The sequence below is a fragment of the Felis catus genome, chromosome C1 (assembly GCF_018350175.1).
Source record: "Felis catus isolate Fca126 chromosome C1, F.catus_Fca126_mat1.0, whole genome shotgun sequence".
Lineage (NCBI taxonomy): Eukaryota > Metazoa > Chordata > Mammalia > Carnivora > Felidae > Felis > Felis catus.
This window is the reverse complement of record NC_058375.1, coordinates 211,874,982-211,899,064: the sequence shown is the minus strand read 5'-3', so window position 1 is coordinate 211,899,064 and position 24,083 is coordinate 211,874,982. Positions and strand designations below refer to the sequence as shown.

Here is a 24,083-nt window from a genome sequence, read left to right as displayed (position 1 = left end):
GACTGAGTGTGGCCTGCTCACTGTGGTATCACCAGCACTTGCCACAGGGCCTGGGGGATACAGGCATTGAATAAACGTTGATCAAATGAATAAGTTAAGTACATTTTAAATTCCTGGGAAGTAATCAGAGGGGGGTTATTTTGGAAGTGTGGAAACCCAGCTCAAACTGGAAAACAACCCCTCAAAAAAAAAAAAAATCAAGCAGAGGTGGTGGGTGAGAGTCTCCTGCAACTGAATGTCCAGGTATGGCTCTGGAGTCACAGATCCAGTGTCTCAGAAAGTTTGATCAGACACATTTCTCCCAAGACCATTACAGCCTTCTGGAACACTTGGTTTAGGCTTGTTTTGGGTTTTGTGCCTCTGATTTTATTTTATAGGTTACGTTGTCGAGACACAGAGATGCACATGCCTGCATCAGTCCATCCATCACACGTAAATACAGAGGTACGTGTATGTACTTACGTGTCGACACACAGTTGCACCTGCACCCACAGATGCCCGTGCGTGTGTCTGCACATCCATGGACGCACATCCATACGTACATTTGCACATGTAGAGACACAGACGTGTATATTGCACGTCTGTGATTTAAAGGACTTGACGGATGGAGGACCATAAAAGGGTAGATAGCTTGGAGTCTGTGAGTGAGAGCGTATAAGGGCGTGTGAAATTGGACAATTAGTTTGGAAAGAAACAGAATCCTTAGAGTTGGAAACAATGCTAGTATATATGAGGAGGATATAGTACGTAGCTAATATTCATGAATAACAACAATAAGCAAAAACGTGAATTCATTGTCAACGTGATCGTTGTATTTTTCCCTCCTGAAAAGATTTTCATTATTTAAGTATAGTCGACAGACGGCGTGATCTTAGTTTCAAGTGGATGGCATGCTGATTCGACAGTTCTGTATATTATGCGGTGTTCACCATAAGCGTAGTTAGTATCCATCGCCATACAGCATTATTTCAGGGTTTTTTTCATTTTGTTTTTGAGAGTGAGAGAGAGAGTGTACACACAAGCTAGGGAATGGGGCAGAAGGAGAGAAGGGGAGGGAGGAGAGAGTGAGCGAGCGAGAGAATCTCAAGCAAGTTCCGAGCTCAGCACGGAGCCCAACCCTAAGATCACGACCTGTGCCGAAATCAAGAGTCAGACCCTCAGTGGACTGAGTCACCCAGGCGCCCTTCAGTATTACTGACCCTACTCCCACAGTACTTCTCATCCCTGTGACGTCCTCATTTTGTAACTGGGATAGTTGTATTTCAAGGAGCATTTCCTTCGGAATATCCAAGTGTGATTGGCTTCGACTAACAGAGCCTCAGTCCAAAGCTTGCATTTTGTACTGGGAAGCCAGGTCTCCTGTGGTGGCAGGCAGCCCTTTTACCAAGGCAAGGACCCCCCCCCCCCCCCATGAGCTTTGGATATGGAAGCTGGAGGGGATGAGCGGAATAAGTGAAGGAGATTAAGAGGTACAAACTTCCAGTTATAAAATAAATGAGTCACAGAGATGTAAAGTGTGGCACTGGGAATAGTCAAAAATGTTGTAATAATAGCGTATGGTGACTGATGGTGACCACACTCATGGTGAGCATAGTGTAACGTAGACAATTGTTGAATCGCTGTGTTGCACTCCTGAAGCTAATATATTCTATGCCAGCTACATGTCAGCTAAGAAAAATATATTCTATATCTTGACCTCGGTGGTTGATTACTAGACTTTTTATGTTTGGAAAACCTCATTGTATGTTATTGTATGTAAATTATACCTCAATAAAGTTCATTTATTTTTATTTAAATTTTTTTTAATGTTAATTTTTTTTTTTGAGAGAGAGGGAGAGAGAGAGAGAGAGAGAGAGAGAGAGAGAGAGAGAGAGAGAGAGCTTGAGCGGGGGAGGGGTCAGAGAGAGAGGGAGACACAGAATCTGAAGCAGGCTCCAGGCTCTGAGCTGTCAGAATAGAGCCCAATGCGGGGCTCGAACCCACGAACCGCAAGATCGTGATCTGAGCTGAGGTCAGACGCTTAACCGACTGAGCCACCCAGGTGCCCCTAAAGTTCATTTAAAAAAAGAAATGGAAGCTTGGAAAGACCAGGCCCCACTTGCTGTGTTTGATCAGTTTTTCTTTGTTTCAGATAGGAACAGAGGTTCATTTTGTTTGTTTTGTTCTGGGGCCTCTGCCCTATACACTGTGATTCCCGTTAGATTTTCCAGCAGTGAAGGCCGTCTATTCAAAGTCAGATTGGGATTTGGGGCAGTGAAAGGCTGTAAGGGAAGACGGATTGGATTTTTAATTTGCTACACTGAGTATCCCTAGAAAGAACTGACGATCAGATAGCATTCCCAGGACTTGCGTAAAGACTGAAGCATGAAGAAAATCTGCTCTGGACAGATAAAGGAAACCCTCTGCAGCCCACTGAACTGCCAGTCACACAGAATTCTAGAATTTAGTTTTGAGAGAGAGCTGATTGGGAACAGGGACAGTCTGTAACTCACTCCTTCTTGGTGAGCCCCGGAGCAGGCTTGTGGTATTGTTTATGATCTGGGACAGGGCACGGTTCATAATGGGGCTTGCCACCCAAGTTGGCTTGGGGCTCTGTGTTCAGGGCAGCTCCTGGCTGGAGCTGAAACTCCTTTGCTTTGTGGTCAGAGCTGCTAGTGATTACTCCGTCCACTAAGGCGGTTAGCGGACATGGGAGGTCAGGGGAGTGTTATGTCACTACCAGCTTTCTTTGCTGGGTTGCTGTTTCTCTTTGCCAGTTCATCCCTCTGAGTCCTCGTATTTGCTGACACGCCATTTGGGTACCAGGCCTGTCCTCCCTCACCACCTCCCTCTCTTCTTTCCTGCCCCAAATATTTATTTTTATTTATTTAAATTTTTAAAAGTTTATTTATTTTGAGAGAGAGAGCGAGCAGGGGAGGGGCAGAGAGAGGGGGGAAGAGAGAGAATCCCAAGCAGGCTCTGCACTGCGGGCACAGAGCTCAGTGCAGGGCTCCAACTCACAAACCAAGATCATGACCTGAGCCGAAGCCAAGAGTCAGTCTCTTAATTGACTGAGCCACCCGGGAGCACCCCCTCCCCAAAATATTCATTGAGCACCTACTGAGCTGGGTGCCTGCTTGGCACTGGCAGTAGAGCAATGAACAAAACAAATAAAAATCCTTGCCCTCGTGAATCATATGTTTTAGTGGGGCCCTAGGTAATAAACGATTCCACAAATCAATAGAAAGTTACAACTGTGATAAGCACACTGTGCTAAGACTGTAGTTGATAATAAAAATCTGACATGAGTTTGGGGGATTGGGGATCACAATCTTGAAGAAAGGTAATTAGGCTGAAATATCAACTAGGCGATGGGGAGACCCTTCCAGGCAGAAGACTGGAACTGCATGTGCAAAGGCCCTATGGCAGGGGACAACGTGTAATATCAAAGAAACTGCAACAAGGCCACAAGGCTGGAGCTTAGAGAACAAGGGCAAGAGAGGTGGAGATGTGGTGAAGTCGGTTGGGTCAGGCACGCTGGGCTGTGGAGGCCACGTTAAGATCTCGGCGGGGAGGAGCTGTCGAAGGGAAGGAACTGGTAAGCACATTCATCCTGTGTATAGTTCCTGCCGAGGCATATGCGTTTTAACGTGGCAGAAAAGAAGTCATCCTTAAGATGATATACCGGGCAGTCGGACATCAGGAGGAGCTGGCAACCCCACAGGTGTCTTTGGCCATATCCCGAGACGTTCGGATTTACTAGGTCAGGCTGGAGCCAACATAACAGTTAAATAAACTCTGTAGGTGATTCTAATTTTAAGTGTTTGTGAACCAGATAAGTGAGGGGCAGAGTGGTAGAGAACTTTCTGGAGCTCCAGAGAGTGGAGCAGATAGTCAAGGCTGCCTTTGAGCATCTCGAGGACTGAGGCCAAGGGCCTGACTGTTCTTATGGTGACAGTGCTCATATGAGCTAGAAATAGTCCAGCCAGACGGACTGAGTCTGAGTCAACGTCTCCATCCCTCCCAGTCGTTTTTCTTTCAAACCCTGGCATACCACAGGGGCTTTACTGCAATACGTTGGCTAGTTTTATTTTTAGTACAATAATACATGCTCTGGAAGATAAAGTTGTTATGCATAATTCAAGAGGCAAACGCATCTCAAATTAGAACTCTGACCAAACACGTGTAAATTCAGGTAACTTCTTTCATGTGACCTCGAAGTTACCAGACCATCTAGTTGGTGCCCACTTAAATGTGAGGTTTTGAATCAAAGCAAGGCAAAGGAATGCGATAGAACAAAGGCAGTTGAAAGAAAGATCACGTCCACGATGCTTGCAACAGTTCAGAAGGTAAACACGTCAATCAACAGCTTTTTATGCTAGCTCCTCTGAAGGCCTGGTTCTCTAACGCCTTAACATTTATAAAGTCATCTGCAGCCCAATTAGCTGTGCATTTATAATCTCCTATTACCCTCACATCAACACAGAGAAGTGATTAATTATTTTGACGTTCATAGTAATGCCATTAATCAGAATACATTCATTGGGTATTAATGACTGGATGCGGTGGGTAATTGTATACGAGTTCTACAGTAATTTAGCAATTGATTTACTAGTATTTGATGAGTTGAAACTGTGCGAATGGAAGATTAAGTGATACAATTCTAACTGATTATGAAAAGGCGATCAAATAGACATTGAAAAAGATTAAATAAATGAAGAATTTCAATTGTATATTCTGTGTGAGCCAACAAAATTTTAAAGGAAAGTACAAATTAATTTTCATGTTCTACCAATGGGTATTCAGGAACTGGCTTAAAAAAATGTGTCCAATTAGGATGTGGTTTTCATATGCAATGAATTTCTTTTTTCTAAATGGAGATTACTTAATGCCAGAAATAGGCACAGGAAGAGATTTGACAGGCTTTGTTGTAAATTTTGCTCCAAGAAAAGATTTTATAATTTTATTTTTTATACCATCATGCCCATTATATTGGCCAGTGTTTCTTATATTAATTGCCGCATATACTTTTTTTCTTAAATGTTTTTCAATCCTATGAATTGTAGCCATACCTCATTTATTCACATATTTTTCTTTACAACTTTAAATGTAGCCTAGAGCCTGGCTTTTTAAAGTAAATCTAGGTATGAATTATTCAAAATGATAGATAGTGAAAGGCACATTATTATGTATGTGTGGTGTACTTTTATTTAGACATTATTTTTAAATTCTAGCAATAATCTTTAAAAGTGGAAATGATTAAAAGAATTCCATTTAAAAGGTTTGATATCAGAGAAACCGAGTTAGGGGACTCTCTAAATGACCTCCACACTTATGTGCCAGCACTGCTGTTTTCTCAGGGGACCTGCTTTCCCAGAGCTATTTCCTCAGACCTACACAAGTCTAAGTTCCCCTGAGGATCCCACTTTAAATAGACGTTGGGTTGTTGACGTTGCTGTGGGTGATAGGGATGGTGGTGTTGGGAGTGGTGATGGGGATGGTGGTGATGATGATGATGGTGATAATGGTAGTGATGATGGCAATGATGATGATGATGGGGGTGATGGTGATGATGGGGGTGATGGTGATGATGATGATGATGCTGTGATGGGGATGATGATGATGGGGGTGATGATGATAATGGTGATGGTGATGATGATGGGGGTGATGAAGATAATGGTGATTGTGGTGATGATGGGGGTGATGATGATGATGGTGATAATGGTAGTGATGATGGCAGTGATGATGATGATGGGGGTGGTGGTGATGGTGATGATGATGATGATGATGATGCTGTGATGGGGATGATGATGGGGGTGATGATAATGGTGGTGGTGATGATGATGGGGGTGATGATAATGGTGATGGTGATGATGATGGGGGTGATGATAATGGTGATGGTGGTGATGGGGGTGATGGTGGTGATGACAATGAAGATGGTGATGGTGGTGATGACCATCATTTATAGAGTCCTTTCTACATGCTTACACCGTACTAATCGCTTTGCCAATATTAAGACCTTTACTCATAATGACCATCTCAGGAAATAGGTAGTGTTATCATCTCTGTTAGAAATAACCCAAGGCATGAGTGGTGTAAATCGCTCTCCCAAATTCAGAGGTGGCGAGAACGCGACCTGGCGGTAGAGCCAAGTATGACCTCCCGTTACCCTGATGTTGGCACTTGGGCCTGGTTAATCATGTTAGTATAGATAGTAAAGCCACTCATTAGGAGGAACTGATTTGGAATTGATGAATAGATGTGGTGGGCAGTTACTTCTGCAGTGTGAAATGTACACTATCTACAGGATAAGTGAGGTGTTACAAATTATAGACTGAACCTGCAGGTTAATATGCACATTCAGTATATCCCTATATAATAAAAGGAATGACAACTAGGTGTTTTTCCTAAGCTTGTGTCCGGTTCTTCCCACTCCTCCCCTCTCTATAGGTGGGCCACTTTCATGGCCAACCCTGCTTGGTGAATACTAAGGAATACAGAGGAGAGGGGTGATGGAATTAGTATTTTGTGAGATTGCCACATTAAGTAGTAGCTAAATAGTGCTTCCTTCTGAGTCAAAGGGCAGACGGTGGGTGTAGCACAAGAGAAGGGGTTTTATATGATTCCTTTGCACACCTGTATTGGTTAGACTCCAGTCTCATCTGCTGTAATAGAGAGACCTCAGATACACTGGCTGAAGCAAGTTCCAGGTTCATCGCTCTCATGTTTACAGTGAGCAGGTGGCTGGTCCAGGACTGAGAGGGCAGTTCTGACCCCTCACCACACAGGTTCCATCTCTGGATTCAGACTTGCTGTCCCCACTGCCATGGGGCAGTAAGGTGGGAGGGATGGGCAGGGCAACACCTGCTCAGTCTTGGTAGATGTACATCACAGAAGGGCCACATATCCCATCCCTGAGTCGCTGAGGAGAGGCGTGTTCTTTAACTGGGTGGCCCAGTTCTCAGCAAAAACTCCTATCATTAAAGGGATGTGAGGAGAATAGATACCGTTGGGCAACTAGTAGTTACTCCTGTAGTTCAAATACTCAAATCTTTACTTAGGACAAATAACTTAGTCTAATGTTAGTAGAGGAAGGAGTGTGGGAGGGTGAACCTGTTCTTCAAAAAAAGAAAAAAGAAACAGAAATATAGCCCTCCGGGCTAGTAACCCTTTACTGCGGGAATAGATATTTCTTTTGGAAAAGTGTAGAATGTCAGCCTAAGGAGCCTTGGCTCATGTTACAGTGTAGAGCCCGTGTTTCAGTGCTGACTTTTCATAGTCTTCTCTGCAGCATGAACACAGAAGGTGCCGTTGAGATCTGGACAAAGCCAGGAGGCAGTGGTTAAGAGCCGCTGCCTCTGACAGTAAGATTTACTGAGAGCCAGTCATTCTGTCTTCAGGGGATAGTACGGTGATTGTATTTTTTTCAACAGTCGCTCCTCATTATCCCTGCAATTTCTTTTTCTTTGGAGCAAATGATAGTACTTAATACATACTTTTCATAGTTGTTCAGCCAGGTGTAATCCACCCGATGATTTCGATGTGTGGCCACGGCAGAAGTATTTGGTCTGCTGCTGTTAATGTGCCCTTGTGTCTCCTGATTCAGAAAGCATTTTTGGCCATACGTTACTCGGGAACCGGCAGAAAATGAGGTAATCCACATGAGTGAGTGTTCCCAACAGCAGTATCCTGCTTTAAGGATCGAAACTGGAAAGTAAGCAGGCGAACAAAGAACCCAGCCTTTCCATGGAACTCTAGAGAAAGCCTTGTTTCCAAAAGACACAAAGACCTTGAATGAGGTCCTGGGGTGGTCGGTGTGGCCAGGCACTACACAGGTGTAGTGACAGCTTTTCCGGTGCGTCTTCACTTTCCACCGTAACTCTCGGTCTGCTGGCATTCTCACACCTGCAAAAGAAAGACAGCTTCGCTCGGGTAGTAGAGGGTATGAGTAAGCCTTGCTTTCAGGATCACGGAGCCCTGGACTTGGTCTGGGTTCATATTTGCTGCCTGCAGCAAGCTCTCTTTTTTGCCTCTGGCCTGACATTGTCAAACGATGATTTATTTCTCCGGTTTTGCTTCTCAGTCCACAGGCACTGAGTCACAAATCCATGGGGATCCCAACCAGCTTATTAAGCTTTGCGCTAGCCTCCATTCTACCTTCTTAAACAAGTCAGTGCAGATACACCGTTTCATCCATGCTTCTGTGGCACGGGATGTGGGAACTGGGGGGGGGGGGTTTGCCTTCCCAATGCCTATGTTAATACAAAAACCCTGGGTCTCCAGCTGGAGCTGAAACCCGTAATATTTCAAGCCTTTCATGCCTGTCGGCTGCCAGCCATGGGACTTCCTGGACTGTGAACGGTTTTTATAGGTTATAGGTTTGTGCCAAATGACTCGCCAAGTCTTAATAGGAAAAGTCGGCAGTCTGTTTGCAACACCTACTGCTCAAGTATTTACGGCCAGAATTTTTATTTTGCACGTATGCTTTCCTTTAACAGGAAAGAAAATGGTCTTTAGTCAAACCACTGAGGTGAGAAATGCAAATTTCATTTGCCACTAATCCCAATGAGGTATTAACTACAAAGTCCATTTAAGACCTTTAGTGTTAACATTAAAGAGGACAAGTGGTAAAATAAACAGTTAATGGCCCGGAGCCCGCCATCTCGCTTGCTCTCCCAATTGATGCTTGACCACTCCGTCCCAAAGATAATGACTGGACCCCCTTTCAGCTGCTCTCCGCTTCTCATTGGCCCCAGGGGAGGCGACTTTGGCAAAGTCAGCTTTTTAAAAGGGCTGTAGTGATGGCAGGACGTTTTATTACTGTGTTAATGAGCACAGTGTGGGGTTGTGGGCAGGGCAGAGTGTTTGCATGGTTTTGTGCAAGCTTAGGGGAGGAGGAGTCGTGAGAGGCAGAAGGAAACCCAACTTTTATTTGTCATCGTAACTAGTTACTTGAGGGTGTTAACAGATCTCTGGATAATCTTTGGAGAAAGTTTCCCTTCATTATCGTTTTCAAGCTCATTAGGGAAATCACCAGATGTGTAGCAAGTAGAAGTGGGCTCTCCAAGTGCAGCAGTAGCTTTTTCCTTCTTCCCTTCCTCCCTGCAACACTGCCTCCCTTTCCCCTCCCTCTCTTCCTCCCTCTCCTCTTCCTTTCCCAGCATCTGAATTCTAAGGTGAACTATGCAGCATCCTTGAAAGTTTCTGTCGGGGACCACAGTCTCCCCTTTGGATGCTGAAGTTGTCAAAGGCCTGCCATCATGTAGTTCCAGATGTCCTCCATGCTGCGGAAATCTTGTCTTTTCTTATCAACCCCACCGTGGAAATATCATGCAGCGACGTGTTTCAGTTGATTCTTCCAGTATGACTCTGCTGTGGTCTGATGTCAACACACAACCGAGTTTATACCGTGAATATTGGCCTGTAAAGCTTGGTTCTGGCTCCCTGTTCTCTCTCCCTCTGTTTCCTCTCCCTACGTGCCCTTCCCTGTCCCAAAAATGCAACACCATTTGTATTCAGATGAAGCCCCAATTTAAATATTCAGCCCTGATGTTTCTGACTACTCATGTCCTATGTCCAGCCACCAGCTCTTGACCACTTTATTTGGAAAAGGGGTCTCATCACAATCTCAAATTTAGTCTGTTCGCAACAGAAATCTTGATTCGCTTGCCCAGTACGACCCCCACAAGGTTGCTTACTGTATGTATGATTTTGTCCTTTCCCTCATATCCCACGTCCAACGTATATGAAGTCTTATTGGTTCTTCCTCCAAAATGTGATCTTTGAAAAAGCGTAAGTCACGTGCTTTTCCCCTGGTTAAAGCTCTTCAATGGATTCCCGTTTCACTAAGTTTCACGAGATGCCCTCTGATCTGGCCCTTCCTGCCTCTCTGTCCTCATCAAGATGCTGGCCATTGACACACCGATGTCCTCATCCGTGGGTCACGCTGACCTTCCCATCCGTGTGACGCATGACCTCCTCCTCCGTGAGACACGTGACCTTCTCAGCTCCCTTTGCTGGCTCATTCTCAGCCTTTAGAGCTCATCCTGAATGCGGCCTCCTACTTGGAGCTGGGTAAACGTCTGCTGCCTGGAGGACCAGTGAATCCAGCTTCCTTCCGTCCCACACTGCAGCCCAGCCCACCCATCCCCTGTGCCCGCTTGCTCACTGGAGCACATGGTCTGTCCACGTAAAGTGGCCCAATATTTCTGCCTCAGAGTCAGAATCGTAAACTTGGACCGTACACAGTGATGATTTAAATATATGTTTATTCATGAAAAGTTTCAAAGAACTCTAGTTTAGCATTTGTTGTGGTTGGAACGAAGACTGTATTTTCTCTTGAGACTGAGAGGGTGATACAGTGTGATCAGAAGTGGGAGAATCCCTGAAACTTTTGCTGGAGGGCCTTCATTTTCTTCCTTCCTTCCTTCCTTTCTTTCTCTCTTTCTCTTTCTTTCTTTCTTTCTTTCATCTTTATTTTTGAGAGAGAGAGACAGACAGACAGCAAGTTGGGGAGGGGCAGAGAGAGAGGGAGACACAGAATCCCAAGTAGGCTCCAGGCTCCCAGCTGTCAGCACAGAGCCCGACGCGGGGCTCGAACTCACAGATCACGAGATCATGACCTGATCTGAAGTCGGACGCTCAACCGACTAAGCCACCCAGGCGCCCCTGGAGGGCCTTCATTTTCTTTCTCCACTTCTGCTTTGTTTTCCTGTGTTGGTGTTTCCTTTCCTTGGGTCTCATGCAGTTTCCGTCTCGAGCTTTGCTGTTCCTCCTCTGTCTTCCTCATCCTTCCCTCCTTCCTTCTTCTCTCCTTTCTTTCTAAATCTCGTCTTTCTTTTTCCTTTGCTTGTTGTTAAGTTAAGCCAGGCGTTAGTTAGCTAGAGCGACCCCCAAGCGACACCTGCTACACGGCATCATTCTGTAGTTTTTGGAAAGACCGTCGAAGACGCAGGGGCTGACAAAAGGCAGTTGCAGGGCAGCTTCACAAGCAAAACCAGAATGCTGTCTTCATTCCTACTTTGTGGGGTTTTCTCCACTTAATTAGTTGGCCTGTGGATCGTAGAATTCTGAAGAGGAGGACAGGCTTCTCTCTGCAGGTCTGTATCAAGAATTATATTACGTGTATTGATTTCATGCTATGAAGGAAGAGTAAAAGTAGTGACCATCTGCTCTGCATTTCTTGTAAGTATGCTGGAAGTGTCCATCAGTTTGAGTGCAATGTCAAAGAAACCACACTGGCTTTTCAACAACTTTCAAATGATCACTTATAAAGCCCCAAAGAACTTCCTTTTTCTAAAAAAAAAAAAGTGAATTCTATCTCATTTCAGATTCTTCCTGCTGCCCCTTTGTAAAGGGCACATCTCCTGCTCTTGGCATGTGGGATTTCCTGAGGGCAGCTTTGCTCTAACCCAGCTGCAGTCTGATGAAAGTTAAATTGGACAGTATTACTTTTCATTATGAGCCGCTCTAAGCATTTTCCCTGAGACATGATCAAAGGGAGGTGCCAACAACTTACTGAAATTTCACTCTTACCTAGAAGGAGCTGGCAGGCACCGTTCTCGTGTGAGCCGTATATTGTTGAAAATAGCGTGCATATCCTTTTGACTCCCTGTGGGGGGTTAGGTGACATAATTAGGAATTACATAGTAATATGTGGCATGCTGTTGCAAAGATTGATTTCTTTAATAGTTTGCTAAAGTATTTTAGGGCCAGAATACTCCCGGTCTTATTAAGCAAATAAAGCCAATATAGAAACCTTTATCAGAGGTGTCTCTAAGAACTTCAGAGACTTAATGATGAGCTAGAGAATAGAAATATTGTCTAAATAACAGAGTCACCTAGACTTTCAAAAACAGACGCGTAAAACGTGCTTTCAGAGGCTCAGTGCATGCCTCTAATTCCAGGTGATTTACCTTCGTAATAATATTACTCGTGTTACTGAAATTAGTTTTTCTACCAGACCAGTGGTTCTTAACTAGAAGCAATGTTCGAATTACTTAGGGAGCCTTTTCCAAAAACATGCCTGCCAGAGGTCCCCCCCAGACCTGAACCTCCCAGATTCTGAACCACTTATGTTGGAACGTTGGCAGCGTGTACTTGAAAAAAGCCCATGCAAAATGATGAAGCTTCTGGTTTCAAAACTGGTTAGGGATCACTGCTCTTTTTTTTTTTTTTTTTTAATTTTTAAAATATTTACTTGTTTTTGAGAGAGAGAGAGAGAGAGAGAGAGAGAGAGAGAGACAGAGCATGAGTGGGGGAGGGGCAAAGAGAGAGAGGGAGACACAGAACTCCAAGCAGGCTCCAGGCTCTGAACTGTCAGCACAGAGCCTGATGCAGGGCTGGAACTCACGAACCGTGAGGTCACGACCTGAGCCGAAGTCGGACGCTTAAGCGACTGAGCCACCCAGGCGCCCCGAGGATCACTACTCTTGACTAGAAGAAGATGAGCTCAGAACAAAGTAAATTGTAAGATGCTAATGTAGGGGTGGAATCGAGAGACCAGGTGGCCCCCAGAGGGGCACGGGCAGGCACAGAACAACAGCATCTAAGGCGATGACTCAGTGCCTGGTACTCCTCTTCCTTGGGCATCAAGTATTTTCCCATGACGCTTGGCCTTTCTTAACAGGCCGGAGGTCTGAATGGCCGCTAATCACATGCTGTATTTGTTTGCCTAATATTCCATTTTATTTTGCTTGTCAGACTCAAATGCTGAGTTAAATAAACTCATGGTCTTGTAGAAAGAATGTTGGTAACGTTTTACTTTACATTTCCTATTGTCCCCTCCTTTTTCTTTTTTTTTTTCCAGGTTTTGTGAATGATTCCATTACTAAATCTATTGTGGCTTTGCGCTTAACTCTGGTGGTGAAGGCCAGCACCTGCATGCCGGGGGAGAGCCATGCAAATAACTTGGAGTGTTCAGGAAAAGGAAAGTGCAGCACGAAGCCGTCAGAGGTAAGGGGACGCCTGGTAGCTCTAAAGCCTATATTTACATAAATACATATATCTGTGCTCATATATTGCTACGTATCTATCTATGTGTCTATCAAGAATGACAGGGAGAGACCAAGTGCATTTGCTGAAAGAGTCCCTCAAATTTCTGTTTTTTTTTTTTAATTTTTTTTTTTCAACGTTTATTTATTTTTGGGACAGAGAGAGACAGAGCATGAACGGGGGAGGGGCAGAGAGAGAGGGAGACACAGAATCGGAAACAGGCTCCAGGCTCCGAGCCATCAGCCCAGAGCCTGACGTGGGGCTCGAACTCACAGACCGCGAGATCGTGACCTGGCTGAAGTCGGACGCTTAACCGACTGTGCCACCCAGGCGCCCCATCAAATTTCTGGTTTTGATTGCACATTGGTATGTAACATATAGATCTTCAATCTCCACATAATTTTTATTTTTTTTTAAATTTTATTATTTTTTTTAATGTTTATTTTTGAGACAGAGAGAGACAGAGCATGAACGAGGGAGGGTCAGAGAGAGGGAGACACAGAATCCGAAGCAGGCTCCAGGCTCTGAGCTGTCAGCACAGAGCCCGACGTGGGGCTTGAACTCACGGACCGCGAGATCACGACCTGAGCTGAAGTCGGACGCTCAACCGACTGAGCCACCCAGGCGCCCCTCCACATAATTTTTAAAGTAGTGATAATAAATCTGTGCGGTGCCAGATTTTGCTTGGGTAGAAAGGAGAGATTTTATGAGAAGAAATAGCCACCGTATCTGGTAGCAGAATCAAGAGAAACGGAAGACAGGAGAGGTGAGCAGGCTCATTAATTTCCCAGTGATCACAGAATCCCCTCCTTAAACGTTGCATTTCTCCAGCGCCTATAGCAGAGTTACAAAAGCAAGAGAAAAGCACGAGAAGGAACAGAGAAGAGGCCGGGACGAGAAGCCTGACGTTACCTTTGACCTCTGTGGGCCAGTGTCATCAGCGCTACGGCAGACCTGAGTCCTGCTCTCCTTTTTCTTTAGTGGCTCGGGTCACATGGGCCTGGGGCTGGGGCTGGGGCAGGAGCTGAGTACAGTTCCTCCTCCTTGTTCTTGGGTGATTGACAGGATGTGGGAGGCAGACCCGTAAGGGACTGTGGCCACCGAGACCCACTCCATCACTAGAGAGCTCCATTAAAACAGGTGGACTGCGGTCTTTCGCAGGTGACCTGTGGGCTGTACCCAACGTCCCGGGAGAGGGAGACTCTGCCCTTTGCGAGGGGGCCTGTTCCATTAGGGCACATGTGTTCCTCTCACCGCCTGTCTCCTTGCCCGTCTCCCCAGTTCTGCACGTTTGTCCACTGGAATTCGTGCCAAGTGAAGTGGGTCCCCCAAGTCCCAAAAGAGCATGATTTGTTTTATTTATTTATTTGTTAATTTCATTTAATTTAAAAACATTTTATCTTATTTTTTGAGAGACAGAGCACGTGCAGGGGAGGGGCAGAGAGAGAGGGAGACACAGAATGCGAAGCAGGCTCCAGGCTCCAGGCTCCGAGCGGTCAGCACAGAGCCTGATGCGGGGCTCGAACCCATGGACCGCGAGATCATGACCTGAGCCGAAGTCGGAGGCTCAACCAACTGAGCCACCCAGGCGCCCTGAGCATGATTTGTTTTAGACCAGAGTTAAGGGCAGCACAGGTAAACTTGGCCCCGTGACGCCTCCCGTGGGAATGCCAGCGCATTCGGCGGTAGTGGTGTGAACTGGGTGAAGGGAGCAGGGGGGACCGGCAGGTGGGTGTTGGAAGACACTTTCACGTGTTGCTCGCGTCATCTCGGAGAACCCACGACTTTGATGTCTCGGGTGTGGTATTACAGCGGTATTACTATTTCCCGTTTCCTTGTAAGATCGTCCTCCGCAGAAGGCAGAAGGACCTGTCGGGGCGCCTGGGTGGCTCAGTCGGTTAAGCGTCCGACTTCGGCTCAGGTCACGATCTCGAGGTCCGTGAGTTTGAGCCCCGCGTCGGGCTCTGTGCTGACAGCTCAGAGCCTGGAGCCTGTTTCGGATTCTGTGTCTCCCTCTCTCTCTGACCCTCCCCCATTCATGCTGTCTCTCCCTGTCTCAAAAATAAATAAACATTAAAAAAAATTAAAAAAAAAAAAAAGAAGGACCTGAGAAAGTAGTGGGAGCAATAATTTCTGCTAAATGGTTGGAAAGGAACACGAATGTAAACCAAAGCCAAAACGAAATCCTTGGTGGAGGGGATGGTGCCCGGCATGAGTCCAGGAGGCAGAGTGGGACTTCGTTTACAAAGCCAAGCCTGCCCTGCGAATCCCGTTTTCTTCCATCTTGGCCAACTTGGATCATTTTCCTCTTTGTCTCTTTCCTGAGGGGAAGCTCCATTTATCAATTTATTTTTTTTTTAACATGGTTAAAGGTGAAGTTTCAGCTTTAATTTTTTTTTACATTTTTAAATGTTTATTCATTTTTGACAGAGAGAGAGAGAGAGAGAGAGAGAGAGTGAGAGAATGGGCGGGGGAGGGGCAGAGAGAGAGAGGGAGACACAGAATCTGAAGCAGGCTCCAGGCTCTGAGCCGTCAGCACAGAGCCCGACGTGGGGCTCGAACTCACGGACCGCGAGATCATGACCTGAGCCGAAGTCGGACACCCAACCGACTGAGCCACCCAGGCGCCCCTATCAATGTATTTTATGGGGAAAGTGAAGAAGTAAAGGCTATTGAGAGTTCTTCTGTGACAGTCGACGCTAAGAAGGGGTATAGAACCCGAGAAAAGATGAGGAGGCAGTGGACAGCTTATTTGCTGAAGATGTTCCAGAAGAGATGAAGCGTGAGAGACTGAGGAAAGCCAACCACTCCAGCTGGAAGAGTGTCAGACCTCCCACGCACAAAGAGGAGACACAGCGGTGTTCCCCAAGTTCATTCCTACTACTCCCAATGAACAGTTCTGAGGCCTGGTTAGCCCCCAAGAAGACAACAGTAGTGAAAGAGAAATGTCTTCAACGGGGAAGGGAAGGCTGTTCTTGGAAGTTGGGACCGACAGAGAGGTTGTTTCCTTGTGAGCTTTCTCCTATAATGGATGCCCCATCTGGGGAAACTTTTTACCCATAAAGCGGCCACCGTGTTTTCTGAAAACATGCATGTTGCCGGCTTGCAGCCCTCACCTGTAGAACTGATTCACTGAAAAGGCAGCAGAAGCATTTAGCACCTGGCAGGTAACTTGGCAGACCTTGCCAAAGTGCTTCGTTTTTCCTGCAAAAATGGCTCAGAAGCCTTCATGTGCTTCTGTGCTGATTTTATTTAGCAGGCCATTTCAGGGGAAGTGCGGCTTCCTTATGGGGGCCGGCTGTTTTGAGGGGCGCTGAGTGCCCCCCCTCCCCCCTGTGCCCCCACCTCCTGGGTCCACACCAGGTGCTCATAAGGTGTGAGGCCTCTGCTGTTGTCCCTTCTGCCAGAGCCTGCATTTACCTTCAGGGAACTGAAGGAAATTGTGGCCAGCCTTCTTACCTGAGCCATTGTAATTATCCCTGGTGACTGTAAGCAAATGACTAGGCTGGAATTACCATATCCATTTATAGACCCACCACATTGTTCTCTTGGAGAGAGCCGTCTGGAAGCCAGTCTCCCCGTTCACAGAAAGATGGCAGGAGTGGGAATGGAAAGTTGACTCATCTTTTTTGAATCGACTTGAGTTCCCGTGGCTGTTCGTGTTTGTCTTCGTGACTTAAAACAATGACTGAAGAGTAGTTTGCTGGCCATAAAAGACTGTTGCTGTCAGGTTTCCTTCTTTGTGCTGTTTCCTAAAATTAGAAGTCACGTAGTCCAGTCTTCTACCTAGTGCAAGAATCCACTCCACAGTACAAACCAAAAAGAACTCTACTGGATGGTTTAAAGTGATTGTTGCTAATCACTTTTGTGTCTTTATTAGGTCATCCATCACAGTAAGAGCACTTCTGTTCTGTCCATGCCACTGTCATTTAGTAATGGACCTCGTTTCTTTTCTGTCAGATGCGCTTCGGCTGGAGGCCTTTCCACACTCCCAGTTGATGGGTGGTCTGCAATAAAACTGTGGCTCGCGGCTCTTAGATAGCACACCATCCTGGGAAAGTCTTTTTATGTGTTTACTGTAGCATGGTCAGGAGCTCTCAGTGTTTGAGAACTGCTTTCTTTACAAGGGTTGATTCTGATCTTTTTCTTCTCCTTATTAAAAAAAATGACTGTGGTCACTACTTGTCTTTGAACTCTATCACCAAGTTTGGCTGCTGCCGACTTGATAATTCCCCAATTATTTTAAAGGCGAGTATCAGGGATCTTCGCTGGTGTGGGCCTTAAGCCTTCTTCAGATCCAGTTAGGTTCCATGGATCTTGTCTCTCAAGAGCAAGAGTTATGTATTAGGATTATCCAGAGAGACAGAACCAATGGGATATGTTGTATATGTATGGATGGCAATTATGTTCTTATCGTATCATATCATATGTATACGAATTAAGGAGATTTATTTTAAGGAATAAGCTCACTTAGGAATAAGCTCATTGTAGCACCACTCATCGTAGAGTCTTGGTGAATCCAAAATCTGACCAGGGAAGGCCAATGGGCTGGAGACTCAGGAAGGAGCTGCAGCTCTAATGCAAAGGTGTCTTCTGGTGAAACAGCAAGAGTGGATGTTGGGAATGAAGTCTGTAGGCTGACCGTCTGTTGCAGAGTTTTCTCCTGCTTAGGGAAGGAAGGTCAGCCTCTTGTTCTATGCAAGCCTTCAACTGATTAGATGTGGCCCACTCTCGTGCTATGGGGATAAACTTCTTTCTTCAGAGTCCACTGATTTAAATGTAAATCTCATCCAAAGACGCTCTCACAGGAACATCAAGAATAATGATTGACCAAATATCTAGGTGACACGGCTCAGCCAAGTTGATACATAAAATTCATCATCACAAAATTCTATTTTTTTTCTCTCATTCACTCTTGCCCCCTTTCTGTCCAGTTGTGTTCCTTGTCCACAAGTGAAAGGAGTTGTTTTAAAATTTTAGTTTGCCTAAGGTTTGCCTAATATTTGAGGGTCTGACAAAAAAAGTCATATTCTGGGTCCCTCACTCAGGTTAGGATGCCTTTTATTGGGCAGCCAGTTGCTTCTGATGCAAAAGTAGATCGTGGAACATCATTCTGGAAGTAGGGGTCTCAGGTGCTCATCATTTTCCTGTTCTCACTGATTCCTTAAAGCAAATATACAACATCTTTTTTATTCAAGGATTTCATTGTTAATAATGTTATGGTCACGTGGAGTTAATAAAAAAAAGATAGATGTTGATAGGTGTTATAATGGTTCAATATCTGTCTCAGAGTTTTCTTTTTGTTGGCCCTGGCTCTGGTCTGTATTGATAAGTAAATGGTGTCAGGCCTCCATTCTTAGAAGGTTCCTTAGGATTCTCTCTAGCTCTTGCCTTGGGAATCTATTATCCTCAGGCTGTTTGAATTGGATACTGGAGCTGCCTACTCAGACTTTGTTTTGAGTGAGAGTTGAACTGGCATCATGTCTGGGAGCCATTCCCAATCCCTTCTGGAGCTGTGTCCTAATTCACTCTCCAGATGTGGGCCTGTTCATGAGAAAAGCACTGGCACGTTGGGCTCCTGAAAGTTCCCGACCTTCTGTTACCTCCCTCCCTACTCTTGGAAGTCGAAGGCTCCAACTCCAGGAAGTCCTAATCCTTCTATAGCCGAGTTCTTCTGGCTAAGTTTGATATATTGGAAATAATCACTGACCTTAACTGGTTTCTTTGTCCCTGGCTTGATAACACCTGCTGTCCTTGTTCCACAGCCCATGTGGCCTGGGTAGGAGATAGTATCCTTCCAGGAGTCTGTCTGCTGTGTATCAGCACCCCCCTTTATTTTTTTCTGTTTCCAAGGATGTGCCTCTTTATCAGGGTTCCCAGTACGTTCCCATTTCTGAGGTTTGTTTATCTGAGATCTCATTCCCAGGGCAAGGTGACAAGCCTGCCCTAAGCTGGGTGCATGGACATCCTTTCCAGCTTAAACCTCGGCTCCCTTCACTGTCCATTCATCCCGCTGCTGCTTCCCCTACATCCTCGTGATTTTGCTCATGCTGTTCCCTCCATCTGGAATGCTTATCTGTTGCACCACCCTACCCCAGCCCTCTGCTCCCTGCCCTCCCGCCTTGCTAACTATATTTCAGGCTCTGCCCCAAACCTTCTTCCTTCTGGAAGCCATCCCTAACTCCTGCTGCAAACCCCCTCTTTCAAGCCTGGCAACATTTTATTTTTCTAATGAGACACACTACCTTTGATTTGTGCTTATATTTCTTTATGTGCATTATCATTTGCATGTGTTTCCCTGCAGAGTTACTGCCTGTCTTGTACCTGCTCCTGCCTTAGGTTCTGGGGCGGACACATCTGGTTAGAGAAGACGTGGCCTCTGAGGAGGAGTTGGGAGGTTGTGGGGCGGGATGCCGAATGAATCGTGGATTAGAGTGTGGGGCCATGTGTGCCATGGGAGGGACCTTTTGGAGAGAAATATCTGACTCAGTGGTGGGATCGCCGGGAGCTTCCCCGGGGAGGCTCCGATGGTGAGTTCCTTGACATTAGAACCTGTCTGGTTCCTTCTGTATCCACCGGAACAACTTAGCAGGGTGCTTTCTGCGTGGGAGATGCTCAAAAACAGCCCGTGAACGGAACAAGTAAAATAAACAAAAGCACAAAAACATGATGGAAAAATCAAAACTCCGAGTTTTGAGTTAGATTTGTAATTTGAATTATATGTTTGGTAACCATTAGGTCACGGGAAAGACATGGTGAATTTGAGTCGGAAAACATTCTGGGATCTGAAGCCCCCAGACGGCGTGACCCAGAACGTCACAGGAACTAAGCCCTTAGGGACATTGTGAGCAGCGTTGCCGTTCCTGTCGTTTCAAGAAGAAATAGGTCAGAGTAAACCGAACCGGCCGAGCCTTTGATGACATCGTCCTGTCGGTGGGCACCTGTCAACAGGCTCCTCTCTGGGTCAGGAAGGAGCGACGGACGCTGCAGAGGGCAGGAGGGGGTGTCGCACGCTTTCTTTCATCGCGTCTCCTAGAGCTAACGTTTCCACCGCCATTAGTGCAAAGCCTAAAGGCCCTAAGGAGGCCTTGCAGAAAGAGGGACGCGGTGGGCGTTTGAGGAAGAAGTGGGGAGGTGGGGAGAGGGTGGACAAGGAAGCCCGCCAAGGAATCCGAGGAAGGGCATTCGCCGTGTCCTCAGCATCCAAATAGCGCCTCGGCAAGCCTGCTGTGGCGCTCCTTTCTCCCGGCTGGGTCGAGTGTGTGGCGGGGTTAGGCCCCCACGGTCTGCCGGCGCCGTGGCGGAATTTCTCCTCTGAGTGGGGCACAGAACCCAGCAAGAAAGGGTCAAGGTGGAGCGGCGGGTGGAAGGCTACTCGATGAAGCCGTTGTAACGTATGGCATCGTATGGCGATCTCCTGATGGCATTACAGAGAAAAGAGACGAATTGATTCTAAGACATTCTTCCAAGGAGGGGGGAGACTTTCTCTTGACTGAGTAAACAGCTTATTGCCAGTGCTCATTAGACATCTTTGAACCGGAGAATGGAGGCTTTGGACTGAATGCCAAAGCGAAGGTGTCTGACATACGTTTATTTGCTAATGCGGGTTGGGTGACCTGTCCAGCAGATTTTCCTTGCAGACGCTGCATTGTGGACCTCTGAGGGAGAAAGTGCTTTTAGGGATAATAAAAAAAAGAATAATAATAATAATATAATATAATATAATATAATAATATAATATATATAATATATATAATATATATAATAATATAATATAATAATATATATATTATATATATATATTATATATAATATATATATAATATATATATAATATATATATTATATATATTATATATAATAATATAATATAATATAATATAATAATATAATATAATATAATAAAATATAATATAATATAATAATAATAATAATAAAAGACACATCTTAAGCACAGAGATCATAAAAGGGAGCGCAGTCCAGCCCAGCTGTCGCCTCGTCAGTGGTAAAGGATAAGCCGGTCTAGAATTTCATTGACTCGTGTCTGAATTATAATTCTTGGTACTAATGTAATTAAAAAGCCATCGCTGCCTTTTATGTTATAAAACAGAAGGATGATCCTATCGTTGCCCACATAAGAAACAGGACAGTGTACGTCATTCTATTATAACTTAAAGAAATAACTAAATTTATGTCCCAAAGGATAGATGTTTTGTCTCGTTTCTGTTCGGCATAAGCTTTTTCCAGAAGGTTGAAATGCATCTCTCCCTGACAGCAAACAGTTGTAGAGGCCTTGTTGTTGGCATCCAGATATATCAGGGCAAGGAATATATCACCGGTGACATTTCCAGGGTCAAAGAATTGAGAGCGGAAGAATTGAGAGATTTTTAAAGGACTCTGCACCTGTTTTATTTTTAACACCAGGTAGCAGAGGCCTAAGAGAGATTTACGATTTGTCGGAAGCCGAGAACTAGTTCTCGGGAGGGGCGGGACAATAATGGAGGGACATTGCTGGACGTCTGTCCGGGGCTCCTCCCACTGGGCAGCCCTGTGTCTCCTAGAACATTCAGCATTACCGTGAGCCTTATTGTTCGTGTCGTGTCTCCATGTAAAGGTTCACTGTCCGCTACAGAGAAAGCCAGGCATCACCTGGTTTCAGACTTTCCAAATGATGTGACCTCAGGACCTTTTGGCGAAGCCCCTCGTCAGGTTTAACATACGCAGAGATTGTGCGGGGACCTTGTTACAATGCGGATCCTGGCCCTGTGGGTCTGGGGCGGCCCCGAGATGGGATGGCATGCCATCAGAGATCAGACCTCAACATGGGAGGCCACCGCACTCAAGACCTTTCAGAGAGGCTTGGAAGATTCAAAAACTTCCATTGCATGGTTTAGGGCATACACTGTACTAGGGGACTAAGCTCTCGGGGACTCTCTTATTCTAGAGCAAACTTTGAGAAAATCACAGTACAGGCGAATCAGGTAACTAACGCAGGGAAAGAGAAAGTCCCTACAGGTACGGCGTGCGGCCCTTTACACGTTGCCCAGGCACGAGTTTTTGTTTTAGATTGCTTCCTCTGCACCGTTTTATTGAGATATTAATCGACATACAACATTGCGTTAGGTTGAGGAGTACAACATCACGACTTAATACAGGTATATATTGTAAAACGACCACCACAGTGCGTTTGGTTACCATCCATCACCTCCCTTAGTCACAGAAGTTTTTCTCTCTTGTGATGACAACTTTTAAGATCTACTTTCTTACTGACTTTTGAATGTATGATACATGCTGTACATCTTAGATCCCCAGGAGTGACAAGCTTCTGGTTATAAGGTGAATAAGTTCCAGCAACAGGTTGTTTTTTCTTTTTTTTTTTTTTTTTTCAGCCCCTGAGGTTTGCATTCTTTTGGTTACAACTCTTGGTCTTTGCAAAGAGGAGAGAGAGTAATTTCTAACTCTGTATCGGAGACAGATGACTATCATCCTTAGATTTTAATTAAAGACTTTTTAGAACACAGAACTAAGGCTCTGACGAGCACTGTATGCCTGAGAGAAGAAAATCACCACTCTGGAGCCTGGTGGGCATGCTCTCCTCTCCCCTAAAATACTTATCTCCTTGTCCTATATTACGGTCCATAAGTCAGCGAGCTGAGCGTGGCCTCCCGGAACGGGGCCGCTAACTGGCTGTGCCTGCCCGCGGAGGGGCTCCCTGTGGGGCGGCACATTGTCACTCCTCTTTAGGGGTCTGAAACCATCAGTTCTGCTTGTTTGCCACAAAAGGAGTTTATTCCGCTTATCATTTACCTTTCCACGTTTTTGTTCCCTTATCTGTCATGAGCACCACCATGTGTCAGGCACGGAGCTGCACTCTGACAAAACAAGGATGAAAGACAGTGCCAGGGTCCCTGCCTTCCCGGTGTTGGAAGTCAGAAAACTGACTTTGGAAATCACTGAACTTGACCCTTACCCCATGCCCAAATCTTCCCCGAAACACCAACCTCCTCAGCCTTCCCCAGCTTCTAATTAAATACCTAGCCAGTGCCCATTTGAGGGGGTTGGCACTTCTTCCAGATTTTGAGGGAAAAAACAAAAACAAAACACCCTTTGATTGCTTCCTCACCATGGTTTGCCATCCGGGGCAGCTGCTCCAGATACAGCTTTCGTATAAATGTAGTCCTCTGCCTCCCTGTGGCCTGAGGAGATCAGAGCTTTAGTTTGATTATGAAATTTGCCCCATTCCTTCTGTGACATCGTCTTAGGTTTTAAGAATCGATTCTGGCTTTGCAGCTTAACCTTCTGAGTTGGGGAGCGTTACGTGGATTCAGAATGAACGTCGTGTGTTAGGGTTTATAGTACAGGACAGCTTTCCCAGACTGAACAGAGACGCCCAGCAGGCTTTGGGCATGCAACTAATGTCTCCATGGCAGGCACAGTTGGGGGGGGGGGTTTCTCCATGGTGTTAGTGGAGATCTCCTGGTCCTTCTGTCCAAAAATAGCTCCCTGCTGGCCTTCCCTGTGCTTTTTCTTCAGGGATTGGCCCCGTTTTCTGCCTGCGCTGACTTACAGACCCGCTGGACAAATTTGCCCCCTGGATGCAGTGTTTGTGGTTTCATTTACAAAACAGTTTGGCTCAACCTAGCACAGTGGTTTTTGACTTTTTTGGTCTCAGGATTCCTTACAGTCTTAGGAAGTATGGAGGACCCCCAGAGTTTGTTTATTGCGTTTTATCTGTTGATATTTATCGCATTAAATTAAACTGAGGAACTTAAAAATATTATTTTTTAATTAGTAAACCCATCGTTTCGTGGTAACATAAATTAACACCTTTTAAATAAAAAGTAACTATAGTTTCCAAAGCAGAAAAAATTCAGTGAAAAGAGAAGCATTGTTTTCGTTTTTTACAAATGTCTTTAATATCTGGCTTAAAAGAAGACGGCTGGATTTTTTTTTACATTTGTTTTTGCATCCAGTCTGTTGCAATGTGTTGTTTTGGTTGAAGTGTGTGAAGAAAATTTAGCCTCAACAGATACTTAGTTGGAAAAAGGAGAAGTGTTTTAATAGCAGTTTCAGATGATTTTGGATATTTTTCTTGAATATAACATTTGACA

At 45.4% G+C, this 24,083-nt stretch overlaps 1 protein-coding gene across 2 annotated transcripts in view; it reads left to right on the top strand.

The window, feature by feature from the left end:
* Nucleotides 1-24,083, top strand: part of DNER (delta/notch like EGF repeat containing) — a 320,460-nt gene that overhangs the window by 157,623 nt on the left and 138,754 nt on the right. For both annotated transcript variants that reach the window (XM_045034583.1, XM_023259772.2), the window contains exon 5: nucleotides 12,788-12,933. In XM_045034583.1, the coding sequence (XP_044890518.1) occupies nucleotides 12,788-12,933 (146 nt within the window). The remainder of the gene's footprint in view (nucleotides 1-12,787; nucleotides 12,934-24,083) is intronic.